The sequence below is a fragment of the Triplophysa dalaica genome, chromosome 7 (assembly GCF_015846415.1).
Source record: "Triplophysa dalaica isolate WHDGS20190420 chromosome 7, ASM1584641v1, whole genome shotgun sequence".
NCBI classification, from domain to species: domain Eukaryota; kingdom Metazoa; phylum Chordata; class Actinopteri; order Cypriniformes; family Nemacheilidae; genus Triplophysa; species Triplophysa dalaica.
The window spans coordinates 24,386,194-24,402,053 of record NC_079548.1 but is presented as its reverse complement, the minus strand read 5'-3'; the positions used below and the strand labels follow the sequence as shown (position 1 = coordinate 24,402,053).

Genomic DNA, 15,860 nt, shown 5'->3' with positions numbered 1-15,860 from the left:
TCGACCAAGAAATACCATTTATACCAAAAAATTATATACTGTCATGGTGAATACACAGAAACTTCGGCTTCAAAAAATTCCAAAGCACTTGCATCCCTGCTAACTCTTATTCAGAAGAAGTGTGCTTGGGCATTGAAAGCAAGAGGGCGAGGAAAACGCTGAAAAAACACAAAAGCGCACAGCGGCATTCACTCGATGTCTTGCACCTGCTGTGCGGCTAGCCCAGCCTGGCGATGAGATACAGTCCCGGCGGTTCCCAGGGTCCGTTCCCACTTTCCTCCGGATGGGAAATGGCGACCTTGGCTCGACCGGCCCCCGTCTCCCAGTTAGTCTGTAGCGAGAGGCCTGATCCCTGCAGTTTTCAAGCTAATCCTCTCACATTGTGTGGCTCGGCACCCTACCTGGCCTGCCAGCTAGAGGCTGCTATGGTGCTATTGAGTGCAGGTGATGAATGGGATTTGTGCTCAATTCCCCAGCCAATCAGGCACAAGGCCACAAAAGACGCTTCAAACAGCCCCCTGGCGCAAGGCATTCCAATTTTGGTGGAGTTTTAGGGGCTAAAATGTGGTAAGTAGATTGCATATCTTCAAGCTTTGACGTTGACTGAACTAAGACATTGGACGCAAACCAAGATCTCTAGGAGGGTGAAATTTAACAAGCATCGGAAAAGAGACAAATGTGTGAAAAAAAATCGACGCAGGATTAAAATATTTATGCAATATGACAGTGGGGAAGCGAAGGGTGGGGGAGATGTTGAAAACATTGTAACGTCACAGAATGGACTGCTGGGTGCCGGCCTCTTAAAGTGGCAGCGCTGAATGGCTCCTGTCAGTGGGCAGATGTGATTAGCGCCCCCTCCTACAGCACTGATGCTGAGGTCACAGGTCGGTAGGGAACTGAAGACGGCTCCCCGGGGTTATGATGCTCTCTCAGACAGGAGGGACGCTTGGCGGCACTCAGTAGGAGTTCAGTTTGAAGAAAGTAGCGTGGAGGAAAATACAATCCATTATTCTGTGAATAGACACTTTGAGAATCGACATGCTTTTGTGCGAGAAACCCAAACAGTGCGAGAGTGAAAAACACGGAAGGCTACAATAACTGCTGCAGGGTCGTCTCAGATATGAACTCAGCGAGCAAGTTTGACATCGTAATGTCGAGGAGGTCAAAAAAAACAGCAACAGTCTATATAAATGCACTCTGTTAAAGTGCTATTGACAGGATCCCTGGAGAATGTTTCTTTGTGTGCAAATCAATAGTTGAAAGTGACCCCCACTCCACTCATAATACCAAAACACTAAACATTAAACAACTCAGACCTTCCAGAAAATAAGCTTAGTGGTCAAAGATCTGGTTTCAGAAGTATTTAATAGATTGCGAATATATTAACAGTTGTGATTTATTTTGTAACTAATCAAATGAATCAATGTATTTTGGCAACATTTTCAATCATCTGCCAAAGGATTTGAATGTCAATGTGACATTGCGGATTGAACTGAAATACTCAAGATATTAGTAAGGAGGGTTTGTTACCTTGACAACCATATCTATCATGAATACAAATTCATTATAAAGTATATTATTCAATCTAGCAATATGATCACAACCAAAGCAATTTATTATAACTGACATAAGCTAAGACCAGATGTCCAACTGATGTACTGTGGGGAGAGTGAAATAATGTAAGAGTTTTCTGGGTAATGCCAAGTCAATAATTCCAGTGATTTAGATTTCCAAAATACTGTTTATAATTAGTGAAAACATTTTTTGGGACAAATTCCTGTTGATCTCCTATTACGGGTCATGATGTCTACTGACTATACTGCAAGTAATCTTTGACAAATGGGAGTGCTGAATTAGTTCAAATGCTAAACATCAAACGGAAACATTAAGAAGATGTGCAGGAAGATGCGAGTGTTAATAAACGTGACTCTATTACGTGGCCTATGAAAGAAATGGCCCATTTACAAAGTCATGCAACATCAAAAAAAGTTGATCAACCTCGGAAAGTTATTCAATATGTAGAACTAAATATTCTAAAGTGCACATCAAATACTTACAATCACTATATACATGGACTATATTTTATACTTTCAGAACATTTTAGACATCTTCATAATACTGATCTTTTTTAACAATACTTGTCTTGTATACACTGGTATTTCTCTTTAGAAAAAAAAATCTAGTCTGCAAAAAAATTAATATTGCTAAAAAGTAGTGAGATAACACTTTGATGTGAACAGTGGTCACTGTCAAATAAAAATAGCAATAAAGATAACTCATTCCTAACAGTCAATGAAAATAAATGTATTTCTCAAAAGGTAACGTCTTATCATCTGATGGTTTATCATTTAAATTTAGTGGTTTAGCAGATGCTTTTATCCAAACCGACTTGAGGGTTCAGGGAGCAAAAGCGACATTGATTAAATTGAGTACCAATTATATTTTTAAACAGGAGAAACTAAATGCAATGACATGATAAGAAAACACACTGTACTGTATAAATTTAATTTTGATTTCGCGATAGCTCATCCAATCAAAAGTGAGATGATGTTGACTGACTATGACCTTCAGTTTAAAAAAAAAGTAAGGCCTGAGAAATTGAGTGTGTTTACTTCCACAGTCTTAGTCCGATTATGCTTAATAAACTGATAACATGTAAGCTCAAAACATTCCATTCCATTCCATTTTCTACCGCTTATCCGAACTACCTCGGCTCACGGGGAGCCTGCGCCTATCTCAGGAGTCATCGGGCATCAAGGCAGGATACACCCTGGATGGAGTGCCAACCCATCGCAGGGCACACACACTCACTCATTCACTCACGCACTCACACCCTACGGACAATTTTTTCCAGAGATGCCAATCAACCTACCATGCATGTCTTTGGACCAGGGGAGGAAACCGGAGTACCAGGAGGAAACCCCCGAGGCACTGGGAGAACATGCAAACTCCACATAGGCCTGTCGCGATAGTCGATAAATCGATTAATCGCACAATAAAAAAAAATGACCTCGATAATTTTGCCGGCCGCGATAATTTCATTTGCATACTTGTTTGTTATCCGCGATTGATTTTTTTACCAGTGACGGAAAAATCTGATGGCCGTCCGTCATTCTGGCAGATTACAAAGAGGGCAATTTGTAAAGCCCCGTTTCCCTTCAGCGTGATATGCTCGTGAAGCGACCTACGTGTCGTTGTCATTTGTACTGACTAGACATGTGATGCTATTTGGGAAAACCCGTCGGATGTCGCGCTGGGACGCGGGAAAGACAGTTCACCTATCAAAGTAAAGCACATAACATTAAGAATGAAGAAGTATTAATGCCGTTTCCCGCCAGTCCTGTGTAAACTTTGGCATGCAAAGTCTTTTAATACAATGTTTTCGTGAGTTGACAGAGCTCACAGTCTGCAGCACCAGGAGTTATCCCCGCTCCACTGCTCACGCGAGCCGGACCGCGATCGCAAAACATACAAGTGTTGATCAAAAGTCCAGACACTATGCACATGATAAACAACGTAAAACTTGCTTCACTGCTTATTAGTTGTTGTCCGTAATGTTTCCTCGTGTAGTGATAAAGGCAGATCTCTCGTTCTTTAAATGTGCGCTGCACCATTTTCCTTACTTTCGTTTTATTCTAACGGTATTTTACAGTATTTTTATAGACTTCAACACTATGAATTTTTTTTTTTTACTAAATTGTTATAAGAGTAAGTCTCTTACCACTGTAAAGTGTTTTTTAATAGTGATACTGTAAACACGTTTTTCTCCAAATTCCGTTCCTGAACATCATAGCGCTTTAGACGACAGAATAAGTAGGTTATTCTATTCTTAGGCTACTTATTATCAACTTTGCACATCTGCAATTCTTTGTGCATTTGTTGTTGTTAAAGTTATACAGATAACATATGGGCTATGGAGTCCTTGTTTTGATACACTATTATGTTGAAGGCCTACAGAGAAAGTTTTGTTTTATCTTTAAGCAGTTGCACTTGTTCTGAATGCACTTTCTTGTAGTAGTCCTACAGAGAAAAATTTAAAATGCACTTGTTTTGTTCATTGTTATTGTGGATATTTAAAATGTTTTCCATTTTCAGTGTTAAATAGTCTTTGGAAATAAACGTTTATTGAAATTTGAAAGGTGTATGTGCATTATTATGCCATTATCATTATTCTAGATGAAAATGGTCTCAGATCGACAATATTATCGTTTATCGCGATAATTTCTTGGACAATTTATCGTCCAGCAAAATTTGTTATCGTGACAGGCCTAACTCCACACACACAAGTCGGAAGCGGGAATCGAACCCCTAACCCTGGAGGTGTGAGGCGAACCTGCTAAGCTCAAAACATGTAAAACGTTTTTCTTTTATCGGGGAACGGAGTTAACAAAACCTGCTAGGCAGAGGTAGTTTCTTGCCCATTACTTTTTTGCGCTGCTTGTAAACGCCTTTACCGGTTTTCTCTCAGTTTTGTTTATGTGCGCATGTCTGACAGCGCAATAGTAAAAGTCGCAAATGAAAGTAACACAGTGAAATAATGCATAAAAGTCCTCCCTCGAATCAAGCAGTTGATGTAAAGATGGCAAAACGAAATACTATTGTTGCATGTGCAGGTACTGCAGACATGAGAAGAGATATAGAAAAACAGCTTCTGACCATTTTCTCACGCCATTTTTATTTACCAAACAGACTATCGATGGTGACGTCACTGCACACGAGAAACCTGGCAAGTCTCAAACTTCCATGTAAACGTGGTTTTCTGCGTAGTCGGTTTATTGATATGCATGTAAACACGTCAAAACGGGTTTCTTTTATAGGCTGATTTTGAATAGATATCCGTTTATTTTGTGCATTTAAACGCACTCAATAAATCGTTCAACTACACTCTTCTTTTTAAAACACTTATTTAGGCTTACTGTGATGTAAATTAATTAAATCAGAAGCTAAATTTAAGCCACGTTCAATCTGCAAGCCTTAATGCTCAATTCAGATTTTTTGCTCGGATCTGAAATTTTGGTTTGGCAGTTCACACTATTTTAAAAATTTGGCCAACATCAGATTCCAGTGTGAACTGGTGATGGTTATAAACTGAATCGCATTCTCAAAACAACAATAACACGTAACAGGCAGCACGCTTCCATACAGAATTAAGTCAAATCAGCGGGTGTGTTTGACTTTAAGTGGTGCTGAGAGGATTGTTCTCACGGTGCGATTTTAGAGCATTTCTTGGAGCAGTCCGCACTCAGGCTGTGCGCATGCCGGTTTGCACGTTGCATTGCTCCGTGTCTAGTGGCGAAATGTCTTATTATAGCGGATTCTATAGTTATTTGTTGCATCGCATCATGCGGCTCACGTGCGGTAGACAGTGCAAGGACTTATGTTTATAATCTGACGCTTTAAATTAGCGCAGAATTATAACGCAAGTCGATCTACAATGACGCAAAAGCCACATGAATTCCGATATGACCGTTCAGACTGAGTTCGCATTGCGAAACATCAGACATATATCTGATTTAGGACCACATATCGAAGTGGCTCAGATCAGTTTAAAAAAGATCGGATTCCATCGGTTTGTCCTGTTCACACTGTCATGTAGTAAAAGATCTGGGGCGCATCTGAGCAAAAAATATTTTTTGGTGGCAGTGTGAACGTAGCTTAAGATGTCTACCTGTTGCTCGTATCTCTGCTGAAGCTCCTCCAACTGGTATCTGAACTCTCTGGACTGTTTCTCTCGCAGTGATTTAGAGCGAATCAGATCGGCCTCTACTCTCTCCATCTGAAAACACAAAACAGAGTGAATAAACAACTGAAGGGTATGAAAGTAAACTGGTTTGATCTTACATTTCTAGTGGGATACAGTGATAACAGAGAAGGTAACAGCATTTTCTTCACTTATTATTCTGGTTAAGGGTCACAAGATTGGGTGGATATTAAAGTAAGGAGATTCTTACACAAAACTAGATAAAAAATCTGAAGTAAACATTCTTTTTGAGATTCTAAACGAATGCCAATCATGCAATTATTCTTTCAACACAATGCACCCAAATACAGTAGAGCTCTGCTGCAAAACACTAGTTAGTTTCCCGCAGTCTACAAATAGACCAATGAAAATGAACAGAGAGAGTAAGGAAGAAGGGGGTGGCAGGAGACAAGCGCTGGACACTTTGATGTGGGCTGAATCCTGGACAAATGAAGATTGCTGGAGACACAGGGAGGAAAGAGGAAGAGAAAGGTGAATCAGAGAGAATCTGAGCAGGATGTGGGCAGCAGTCTCAGCGTTGATTCCCGAGGATCTTCTCGCCCACAACTACGTGACCATTAGCACACACACAGTGACCAGGGGAACATACACTGCCCACATTGGGCCAACATTACACATTACATGTTCCATGATGGCCATGTGTTTAAAATATGTGACCCTGGACACAAAACCAGACTTAAGTAGCACAGGAACATTTTTAGTGATCGCCAAAAATACAGGGTATGGATAAAAATGACTGATTTTTCTTTTATGCCACAAATCATTAGGAAATTAGTTAAGATACTGTTCCATGAAGATATTTTATAAATTTCCTACAGTAAATGTATAAAAACTAATTTTTTGTGAGTGGTTGGCCTGCTACATTGCCTCCGATTAACAAATTCAAAGGCGATTTTCTTAACATTTTGCTTTTTTGCACATTTAGATTCCAGCTTTGTAAACAGATGTTGTTCCGCCAGATAGTGTCCTATCCTAACAAACCATATATGAATAGAAAGCTTATTTCGTCAGCTTTCAGATGATGTAAAAACTCAATTTCAAAAAATTGTCCCTTAAGACTGGTTTTGTCGTCCAGGGTCACATATAGCTAACCAAGAAACAAAACAGTAAAGCTCCTGCTGGCTACAGGTGTCCTGTTTCCTTTTATGTGCTTAAACGAAAAAATATAGCATCGATTGTGTACATCTCAGTGGATGCCATCATGTTCAAGTGACATCACACAACTGAATCTCAGTGATTTTCTAGATTCTGATAAAGGCATGATCTTTAAAAATGCAACATATCTTTAATTCTGAAAGAATGTTTCTCATTGGTTGACATGAGTGAAACTATTCTAACTGACTGCAACGCTGACAACCTCAAACATATTCCATTAACCAAGAGCATTTACTGCCTGGTTTTATTTTGGCTTTAAAAGTGAGGTCCAATTGTTTGCATGTTACAACATTTGCTGTAATCCCATCTTAATATGTCATCTATAACAGCGAACAGTAACATTGGCTCATGAATTTGTTTGTTTGACAAATGGCAGATGGGAAGAGTGTTCTGGAAACCTACTTGAAAACAGTGTTTATTTGGTGACGTTGATGTAACACACTTCGGCTTTGAGGGAGCGTTTTTAGGCCAGCTCTCTCTGCTAGCTGTTAGTTAAGTGGAATGACATGATAGGATGTTATTCTGCATTCATTTAGTCTGATAAGAATACTGATGACGGGACTCATCCAGCAGTGTGTCAGGACAAGCCATGGTTTCATTAGCAGAGAAGGAATGGTGATTTTGAAGTGGAGCGAGTTCAATTTTGATAGAAGACTATGAATTTGTTTTACTGTATACATACAAAAAGTCCACAGTAGTATGGAATGAAGTCGTTTTGAGAACATTATAAGGTAGGCAACAGCAGCGGGAAGGTTTGGATCTACACACATTGGACGCAGCTGTGGCAGTGAACCCGGGTGGCGCCACTGCAGCATCTGTGCACAGGATGTGTGACTGCAGTCGTGTGCATTGTGTTCATGTGGTGGGCTGGCACAGTGGGCAGGACAGCGTTGTTATGATGGAAAGGGTGAATGTATGCACGTGTCTGCATGAGTAACTCTCCCCTATGAATAACACAGAGATCTGTTTGATCATCTTATACCACAGTATGTATGTGACTAAGTATAACGCTGCTATTAAGTCATGCTAAAATAATTAATGAAGGTTAAAGGTAATGTTAAAGGAAAAACAGGACCAAAGCGGAATCGAAAGTGTTTCGGCGCTGAAGCACCACATCGAGTACTAACCACTAAATCATGGCTGCCACAATTGGTTTAACTGTGAACTTTTGTCTCTCAGCCATATGGGAGAACTCACTGATATCCTGTGAGACAGGGCAGATGCAATTTATGATCCAGACTCATGAATGACAACGGTGTCTGGAAAAACTGCTTGTTCATCTTGGTAAAATGGCTGTGACAACAAAAAGTGTGAAATCAATCCATTTATGAGCCATTTGTTTTTACGTAAATGTAAAAGCATCCTTGCATCCTCACCGGTTGTCAGCATCACATTTATCTGCCCTCAGCACTCACCTGTTGTTTCATATCAGCATATGTCTTCTGAGCACTGAGCTCCACCTGCTTCTTAAAGTTCTCCAGAGCAGACTCAGCCTGCTGGGCCTGTTGCCTCTGACTTTCCTGAAGGCGAACCAGCTGCTCCTCTTTATCCCTGTAACATGACAAACACACAAACTGGGTCAACCTGGACATATATGTGTATATACATGGTCTTTCGATGCATGGACACTGAACACAGCGCAAAAAAAAGGTATGTAAAAGTACTCAACTGCATGATGTAAACTAACTGTACTGTTTAGCGTGTTGACAAAATGTTTAAATGCTCTCCTACTTGTTGAAACCAAAATAGAGGAAAAGACTTTTGCTCAGATTTTGCCCAAATTTTGTGTAGGACTTGTTGCAGAAAGTCTGTGCCAGTCTGTAGATTTGTTCAGTTAGTGTTTCTAACCGAAACTTTCAAAAGTTTGCAAGTGTATGATGCCTAGTTTTAAAAGAATCTGTTCAGATTTTAAAAGTCTTGTAGTGTATTCCAGCCATAAATATCATTGGATAAAAGCGTCAGCTAAAATAATAAATGTGAATGTAACAATGTTCTCCTTCACACCTAGTTTCATCAGCTGATTGGAGAAGTGTTTTATGTCAAGAAGAAAAAATTGCTCCCATCACAGTATTTCTAAACCAAAACAAACGGCATTTCTGACAACAACAGTAAAGCACAAGAGCTAAAAGAGCTGTCAGACGCGAGACAGAGTCCTACAAAGAGCCTGTCAACATGCTTTCAAAACCAACAAATGCATGAGCGTGTGGCACCTTCAAATGAATGTAACAGCTGTGGTTATTGAATTTAAAGGATGATTTATTAAGGTCAGTAAAACTAAAAATTAGTGCTTACTTAAAAACATTCAACAGCAAATGCAGATAGCCAAGCAAAACTAAAGAGAAAACTGGATAAAATGTAATTGAATACCAAGTCTGCCTTAATTAATATAAAAATAATTTACAAACAAATGAAAATGTGTTTATGTATATGTAAATGTTTATTATTATGAAAGCAAACAAGTGCAATGTTTAAAATAAATCTGAAAATTAAAAATATATAAGTAAAGCTGCAATCCGTAATTTTTATCTCTATATCGCCATCTCTTTTACGCAAAGCTAACTTTACATCCTCATTGTGGGTTTAGTCAAGTGGCCTGAGACTGATAATTTTGTATAAAATCAGTTCATCAGACCCTTGGCATACTGCCACACAAAAAATCCTCCCCACCACTTCTACAGCTTCTCAGAGATGTGCTGTTTCCCATTTGTTCCAACGTTACATCCCCAGTGTTGCTTAGTGCAAGTCTTCACTAGTTTTAGCGACTTCTATTAAGTAGAAGGGTATTAAAACAAATATAGAGTCTTTATAGATAAACCTAGCTTTCATTCAGAGGGGAAATGTTGGCAGTTATGCCCTGCGAGTGCGAGTTCTCGCTTTTTTAAAAAACTATGTGATGACATTACAAATATGTTAATTGGTGCATGAAGTCATCCAACGCCACAATTCCATAAAACTATATCGGAACCCTTGGTCATTATTATAACCTTTCCATTGTGAGAAGGACACAGATTTTTATGTACAAGCTTAAGAAGGCATTTTTGTTTTATTTTAACCAGAAGTTATGGATTCATATGAATCTTTTATGGAAAAAAAAAAAATATATATATATATATATATATTAGTGGTGGGCATAGATAAAAAAATTTAATCTAGATTAATTCCAAGATTAATCTAGATTAATCTAGATTAAAATGGCTCATTTGAATTCTGCCGAAGGCATTCAGAATATGTGTGCTACCCAAATAATGACTAAAAGTAAGTCTTTGAGAACGGGTTTCTCAAGCCAGGTGGCGCATTAGACCAGGGGCTCATCTCCTGTTTCCAAAATGCATCACAAACTGCTTGAGAAAGCTGTTCTACTATGATAATTGGTGATGAAAATTAAATTATGTTCAATAAGATGAACTTGTGTTTACTTCCGCATTAGATAAGGGATGATTTGCGTTTAGGTGGTACTTGAGACTGGAAGAGCTCCTACAGTACATTTACATTTAGTCATTTAGCAGACGCTTTTATCCAAAGCGACTTACAAAGAGTGAGGGAGCAACAAGCGATATGTCATACAGGAGCCATAATACATTAGATCTCAATACAAAGTTACTGGTTTCAACTAAAGCTAGACCACTACCTGTTGAGAGAAAGTGTTTTTTTTAAACCAATTCCGCATTGCACAAGGTGCAAACAACCTTAGTCTTGTCGATGTTTCTATTGGGAAGCTTCTTAAAAATAAATTTTCCCTGAAGCAAACCCGGCGGCTTCATAGTTGCATCCATGTTACGTCACGTTTGATGTGGTAATTTCACAGTAACGTCATGTTGTGTTCAGACCAAACGCGAAGGGCGTGTCAAGCGCGAGTGATTTATGTGTTAATGCAAAGAGCCAATAGACCTACTTGCTGCGCAAATCGCGCGAATGAAGCCCTGGTTATGAGATGATGAGGCGGCTTCTGCTTCCGCGAATGACGCGAGTTGAAAAATCTCGTTCTCGCCCCGTACAGTGCAGTTAAGCTGGTATACATCCGCGCTAAAATATCAAGGTGAAAGTCATCATAGCTTGCGTAGTATAGACCCAACTCCCAACCCAACTTTGAGAATAGATTAACGGCAACATTTTTTTTAACGCGCGATAATAGTCTCACTGCGTTAATTAACGGCCCATCACTAATATAAACCCATTATGATTAAGGAAAATGAAACAAAGAAACTAGAAAAATGTCCAGTTTATTAATCAAAAACAAGTCAAGTTTGAACAACATAACGTATTGTTCTTATCTTTTTATCTAACACAAGATGTTGTTTGGATTCTAAGACCAACATGGGCAAGAGAAATACTGCACTTGGTTGTCAATGTCTTTATCAGTAGACCAGAAGGACGCTCTTCTTTTTTAACGTAACATGCACATAACAAAGCCGGCATAACAATATGAGGACATTACAAACAAAACAAATGTACAAAAAAGTTGGGGACGTCTTATTTTCCCCTTCTTTTTCTATGGCCTCTTTTCTGTGTAATTTTGGTCTCTCTCATGTTTGACATCAAAAGATCTAGAAATTGTTTCTCCATGACTGTTGTGTAGTCTGTAATTATTAATCTGTCTTGCAACATGAATGCCTTTAGGGCAGAGCACACACAAAAGAGTATTCTGCTCATCTCTAATGTGGAGAACACAGAGGAAGAAAAACAAGAAAGAAACAAGCCACAAAAATAGCTTACTCTGAACATTTTGATGCTTTCCTGAGTCAAAAAGACTGAAATTGGAGAAGGTTAGTTGCTGGGGTAGAGGGTTAGTTAGTGGTACATCATGTAAATCAGACTGCAGCTGTGTTACAAACCTAGTGAGCCGTCTTTATAAGATTCAAAACTGTGTGACCTGGACTCCACATGGGCAAAAATTCACAATACACATGACCTTATCTTGTTAATGTGCTGATGCGTCACAATATCCTGCACACCACCACACCACCACCACCTGCCTGAACCGTTACAGGAAGAATGGATCCATGTGTTCACCTGAATATCCAGCCCAGTCTCATGGGAATTCGTGAAATGGTCACAGACTGTTATCTATTAATTTGTGTCGCCACTACTTTATACCTCACCCCAAACCCTAAAATCACAGCCGCAAAGCCTAATTTAGCTAAAAATGCTAGTTTTTGCTAGATCTTGCTAGGTTGCTAAAATGCTAGATCCTCCTAAAAATCCCACATTGCTCCTTTAATACCAATTGTGTTGTGAAAAAATACATATTTTGTTTCATGTTTTTTTTTTTTGCCAATGAATCAATCACACTCAAAATACTAGTGTAGGAAGCCAGACAGAGTTTGACACTATTGTGGCTCTAAAGGCAAAAGGTTTAACAGGTGCCATACCGCCTTTTAACAATGTTGTAGTGTCAACCAGATACATAATGAGATGTTATTGTCAACATTTTACCCTAGATTTGTTTTATACTAACAATATAAAAAAACCTTTTACAAAATGTTTGAATAATCGTTCAAAGTCAGCCATTCACAAAGAGGCTTGCGACTTAAGAAAGTATGTTGAAAACTGCCACCTTCAGATAAACAGCCTTCAAGGCAGGGTTATAATCTATAAATAATGTCTGAACGTTTATGAATTTCTCTAGAAGGGAGCGGTTACTCAAATTCTAGAGGATCCCTAGGTACGTACCACTACGAGAACACAAAGGGTGACTGTGGGAGGAGCAGACAGTCCGTCACCATCAGACGGGTGAGATGAGAGGGCAGAGCGAGGACGGACAAATAAAGAAACAAGACAGGGAAAGGGGAACAGCAGCTCGGCGGAGGCTGTCGGCTTTTGCTGGGGTTTGTGCTCGGAGGAAAATGGACTCAAATTAAAGATGTGCTACCAAACCAGAGGAAATCCTTTTTATCCTGCACTCTTAAAGGGGATTTTGGGGGGAAAAGCACAAGGAAGGGACTTAAGGAAAGGGTGACTAACCACAAGTCAGACAGGAGGGTCAATTTTCCAAACCTCCTTAACCACAGGTCGCCTCCAGTGTGGAGAGCAGGACGCTTCGATGGGGTGCTTGCACTGTAAATACCACTGGAGATGCTGCTAAATCGAACGCTCTGGTCACCCAGGCGCACCCATTCATTTTCATTCGGCCCATTTTCAATCTGTCAGACGCCTTTTTGCACTCACAGCCACACAGAACATGAGCTCGTATCAAATACGGAGAACATGTTGATGCACATGGATTAGTATGTCTATACAGTAGGACAACAAATGAATAAACTGTGCAGGCTGTACATGATATTTTGATAGCTCATGAGCCAAGAGTGCTGAGAATGATCCGGTAATTACAATATATCTATAAAATAAGATCTCAGTGAGGCTGAGCGATGTAAATATTGTGATTGTTTTAACGGAGATAACAAAACATTATTCAAGATGCCCTAATAAAATACAACATCTAAAAAGGAGCAAGCGCTAGATTTTATTCCTCCAAAACGACATATTTTTGAAGACACAATATCCAGTAGGTTTTTAATCTAGGAAATTAAAAATGATAATAAAAAGCAAAAAATAAATAAAAACAGATATATCGACAAACCCTAGATAAGCGATGCTGTCTGTCGAAAGAACTCGATTCATATCAGATTCACATTTCGTCTACAACATGTCACCGTCTCTGTATGTCATTTACACACACACAAGCACGTATGGATTCCAGGTGGATTACACCTCTCCACACCAGTGTGAAGGCAAAGGCGATTCACTCCATGAGCTCATCATGTCGGAATGATAACACATCCAGCAACACATCAAAGCTGGGGCCCGAAAAAGAGGCAACACATTAAAGGCAAAGAGAAAATGCAAAGATGAAATTTTCAGCGCCCTCAAAAGAGGAGTGCCTCATTCCTGTGTCCCCAGAGAGCCCAAGACACTGCAGTTAGAACCCAGCGCAGTCTCACAGACTTTATGACTGACATGCAAATACACGAAAGTCAAAAATAACAGCAGCCGTCTTAGCACCCTGTGCCCACGGTCAAATATTTGGTCTGAGGTTGAAGAGATGAATTGACGCCAGATATGAAACCGAAATATGGATTTTAAAGTGCACTGCAGTAGGGTGAACAGAGCTCAATGGCAGTTTTGGTCAGAGAATTTGACAAGCGTTTTGCTTTGTCTGAATGCTTCAATGGTCATATATTGTCTGGCAAAGGATTATTATGAGGTTGTGTGGACCACCAGGGGTGTGTGCTGCTGTGTGACCCTTGGGTGGGATTACCTTAATCAATGTCATTTTCAGTGCAAAACACATATGCAATGACACATGCCAGAAGACACTGTGCAGCGTTTATTCAAAGATGCGGTTAGCATTCGACCAAACAACATCTGCATCACTTTAAAACCTCCAGAGGAAATTCCAAAAATGGCGAGTGAGTTTTTAGCTTGGAATGAGCTTGGCGTACAATTTAAAGAGCCAGTTACTTGGACATACTAAAATCATCTATATTGCAGTGCGTAACGTAGCTTTCCTTCAATGTAAATTATCTGCAAAGTTGATAATTATAAAAGTCCATGAGGAAGAAAGATATTGCATCTAAAAAAAAGTGTTGACTCTGAATCCCCAGAATGAGTCGTTATTTTTTCCATGGGCAGGCCAGCAATTTTCAGACGTCACGACTATAACAGTAATCATATTTTTCTTTAGCTGTGGGTCTAGTTAGCTTCCATAAGTGTAAAAATGTGCAATAAATCAGTCACGTTAGCATTGCGGCTAACACATTAACGTTGCTTTACTGAGCTGTGGGTTTGAATGTTCAGGCTCTTCATCAGAGAGTCCATTATTAAATGTTTGTATTTTCGGAGCTTTGATGTTTTTAAATGGCTTGGTTTATGGAACCAGGAAGGATGTAGACACCATGAAAATCCCATGTGCAAAAAAGTTTCCCACGTCCTTACATGTGGCTTTCTGCACACTGCACTTGCTGTTGAGACGAATGAGATATCTAACAATAACTCTCTCCAGGTATATCATAGACATGTTTAGAAAAAGCGGTGGAGCCCTCCACAGGAAGAGCAGAGAATCTGCATGCAGCAGGGCATGATGGTATGCAAGTAATGCCCTGTGGAAAGTCTGACTGTATTTGATTTAAATACTTTCAGATGCTCATAGCATGAAGCAGCGGGCTGTTTTCCCATTTACATACAGCACTGCATGTACTCGTTTCACTCCTAGCAACGCTGAACGAATCTCCCGCCTAAAGGACTTCTCTCAATGTTTACTGCATGGACACTTTGGATTTTTGGTAATTTATAGGAAGGCATCAGAGCATCAGGCAAGTATAAGCTACACATTTATATGCAGACTGTAATTCATAAACAATGCAAAGTAAAAAAAAAAATCCAGCACATAATTGCAATAAGTAAGAACAGATGAGGAGAATAACAGTGAGTTCTTGCCACATATGCAGCTGAATGTCATGCACTTCAGACTGTGAAATACAGAACTGTGTGTGGTGTTGGATCAATTGAATGAGCGTGTTTTTGAATTAATTTAGCCGATCAAAGGTGACAGATTTTAATCACCTTTCTACTATCTATGCCTCAGTGCATGTGATTTTTATTGTAACATTAATAAAGCTCTCAATAAGGGCGTCAATTTAACATCTAAGGACATTCTGACTTTAAAGGAGCGACAAATTAAGACATCAATTTCAACACGTGCTTTTGTTATATGAGAGGGAATCGTATTCAAGCAAACATCCTGTAAGTGTCAGAACTGAAAACGCCCTTGTTACTGAAATTACAACGGCTATTGACGCCAGGTCCTGGAATCATTGATAGGTTGAACACCGCCTCCACAGAAGAATATCAACAACTACTTCTCTAGCCCTGCCCACTGGTTTGTGAATGACAGTACTGAAGTAACACATGTTGTGCGGAACCAGCTAGAGCGAGCAAGCAATGAACA

At 39.6% G+C, this 15,860-nt stretch overlaps 1 protein-coding gene across 6 annotated transcripts in view; it reads right to left on the bottom strand.

Moving 5' to 3' along the window:
- The window catches only part of LOC130426944 (axin-2), a 194,732-nt gene that overhangs the window by 118,509 nt on the left and 60,363 nt on the right, over positions 1–15,860 (bottom strand). For all 6 annotated transcript variants that reach the window (XM_056753959.1, XM_056753960.1, XM_056753961.1 and 3 more), the window contains exons 18-19: positions 8,332–8,467; positions 5,669–5,776 (exon numbers count right to left, since the gene is read on the bottom strand). In XM_056753959.1, the coding sequence (XP_056609937.1) occupies positions 5,669–5,776; positions 8,332–8,467 (244 nt within the window). The remainder of the gene's footprint in view (positions 1–5,668; positions 5,777–8,331; positions 8,468–15,860) is intronic.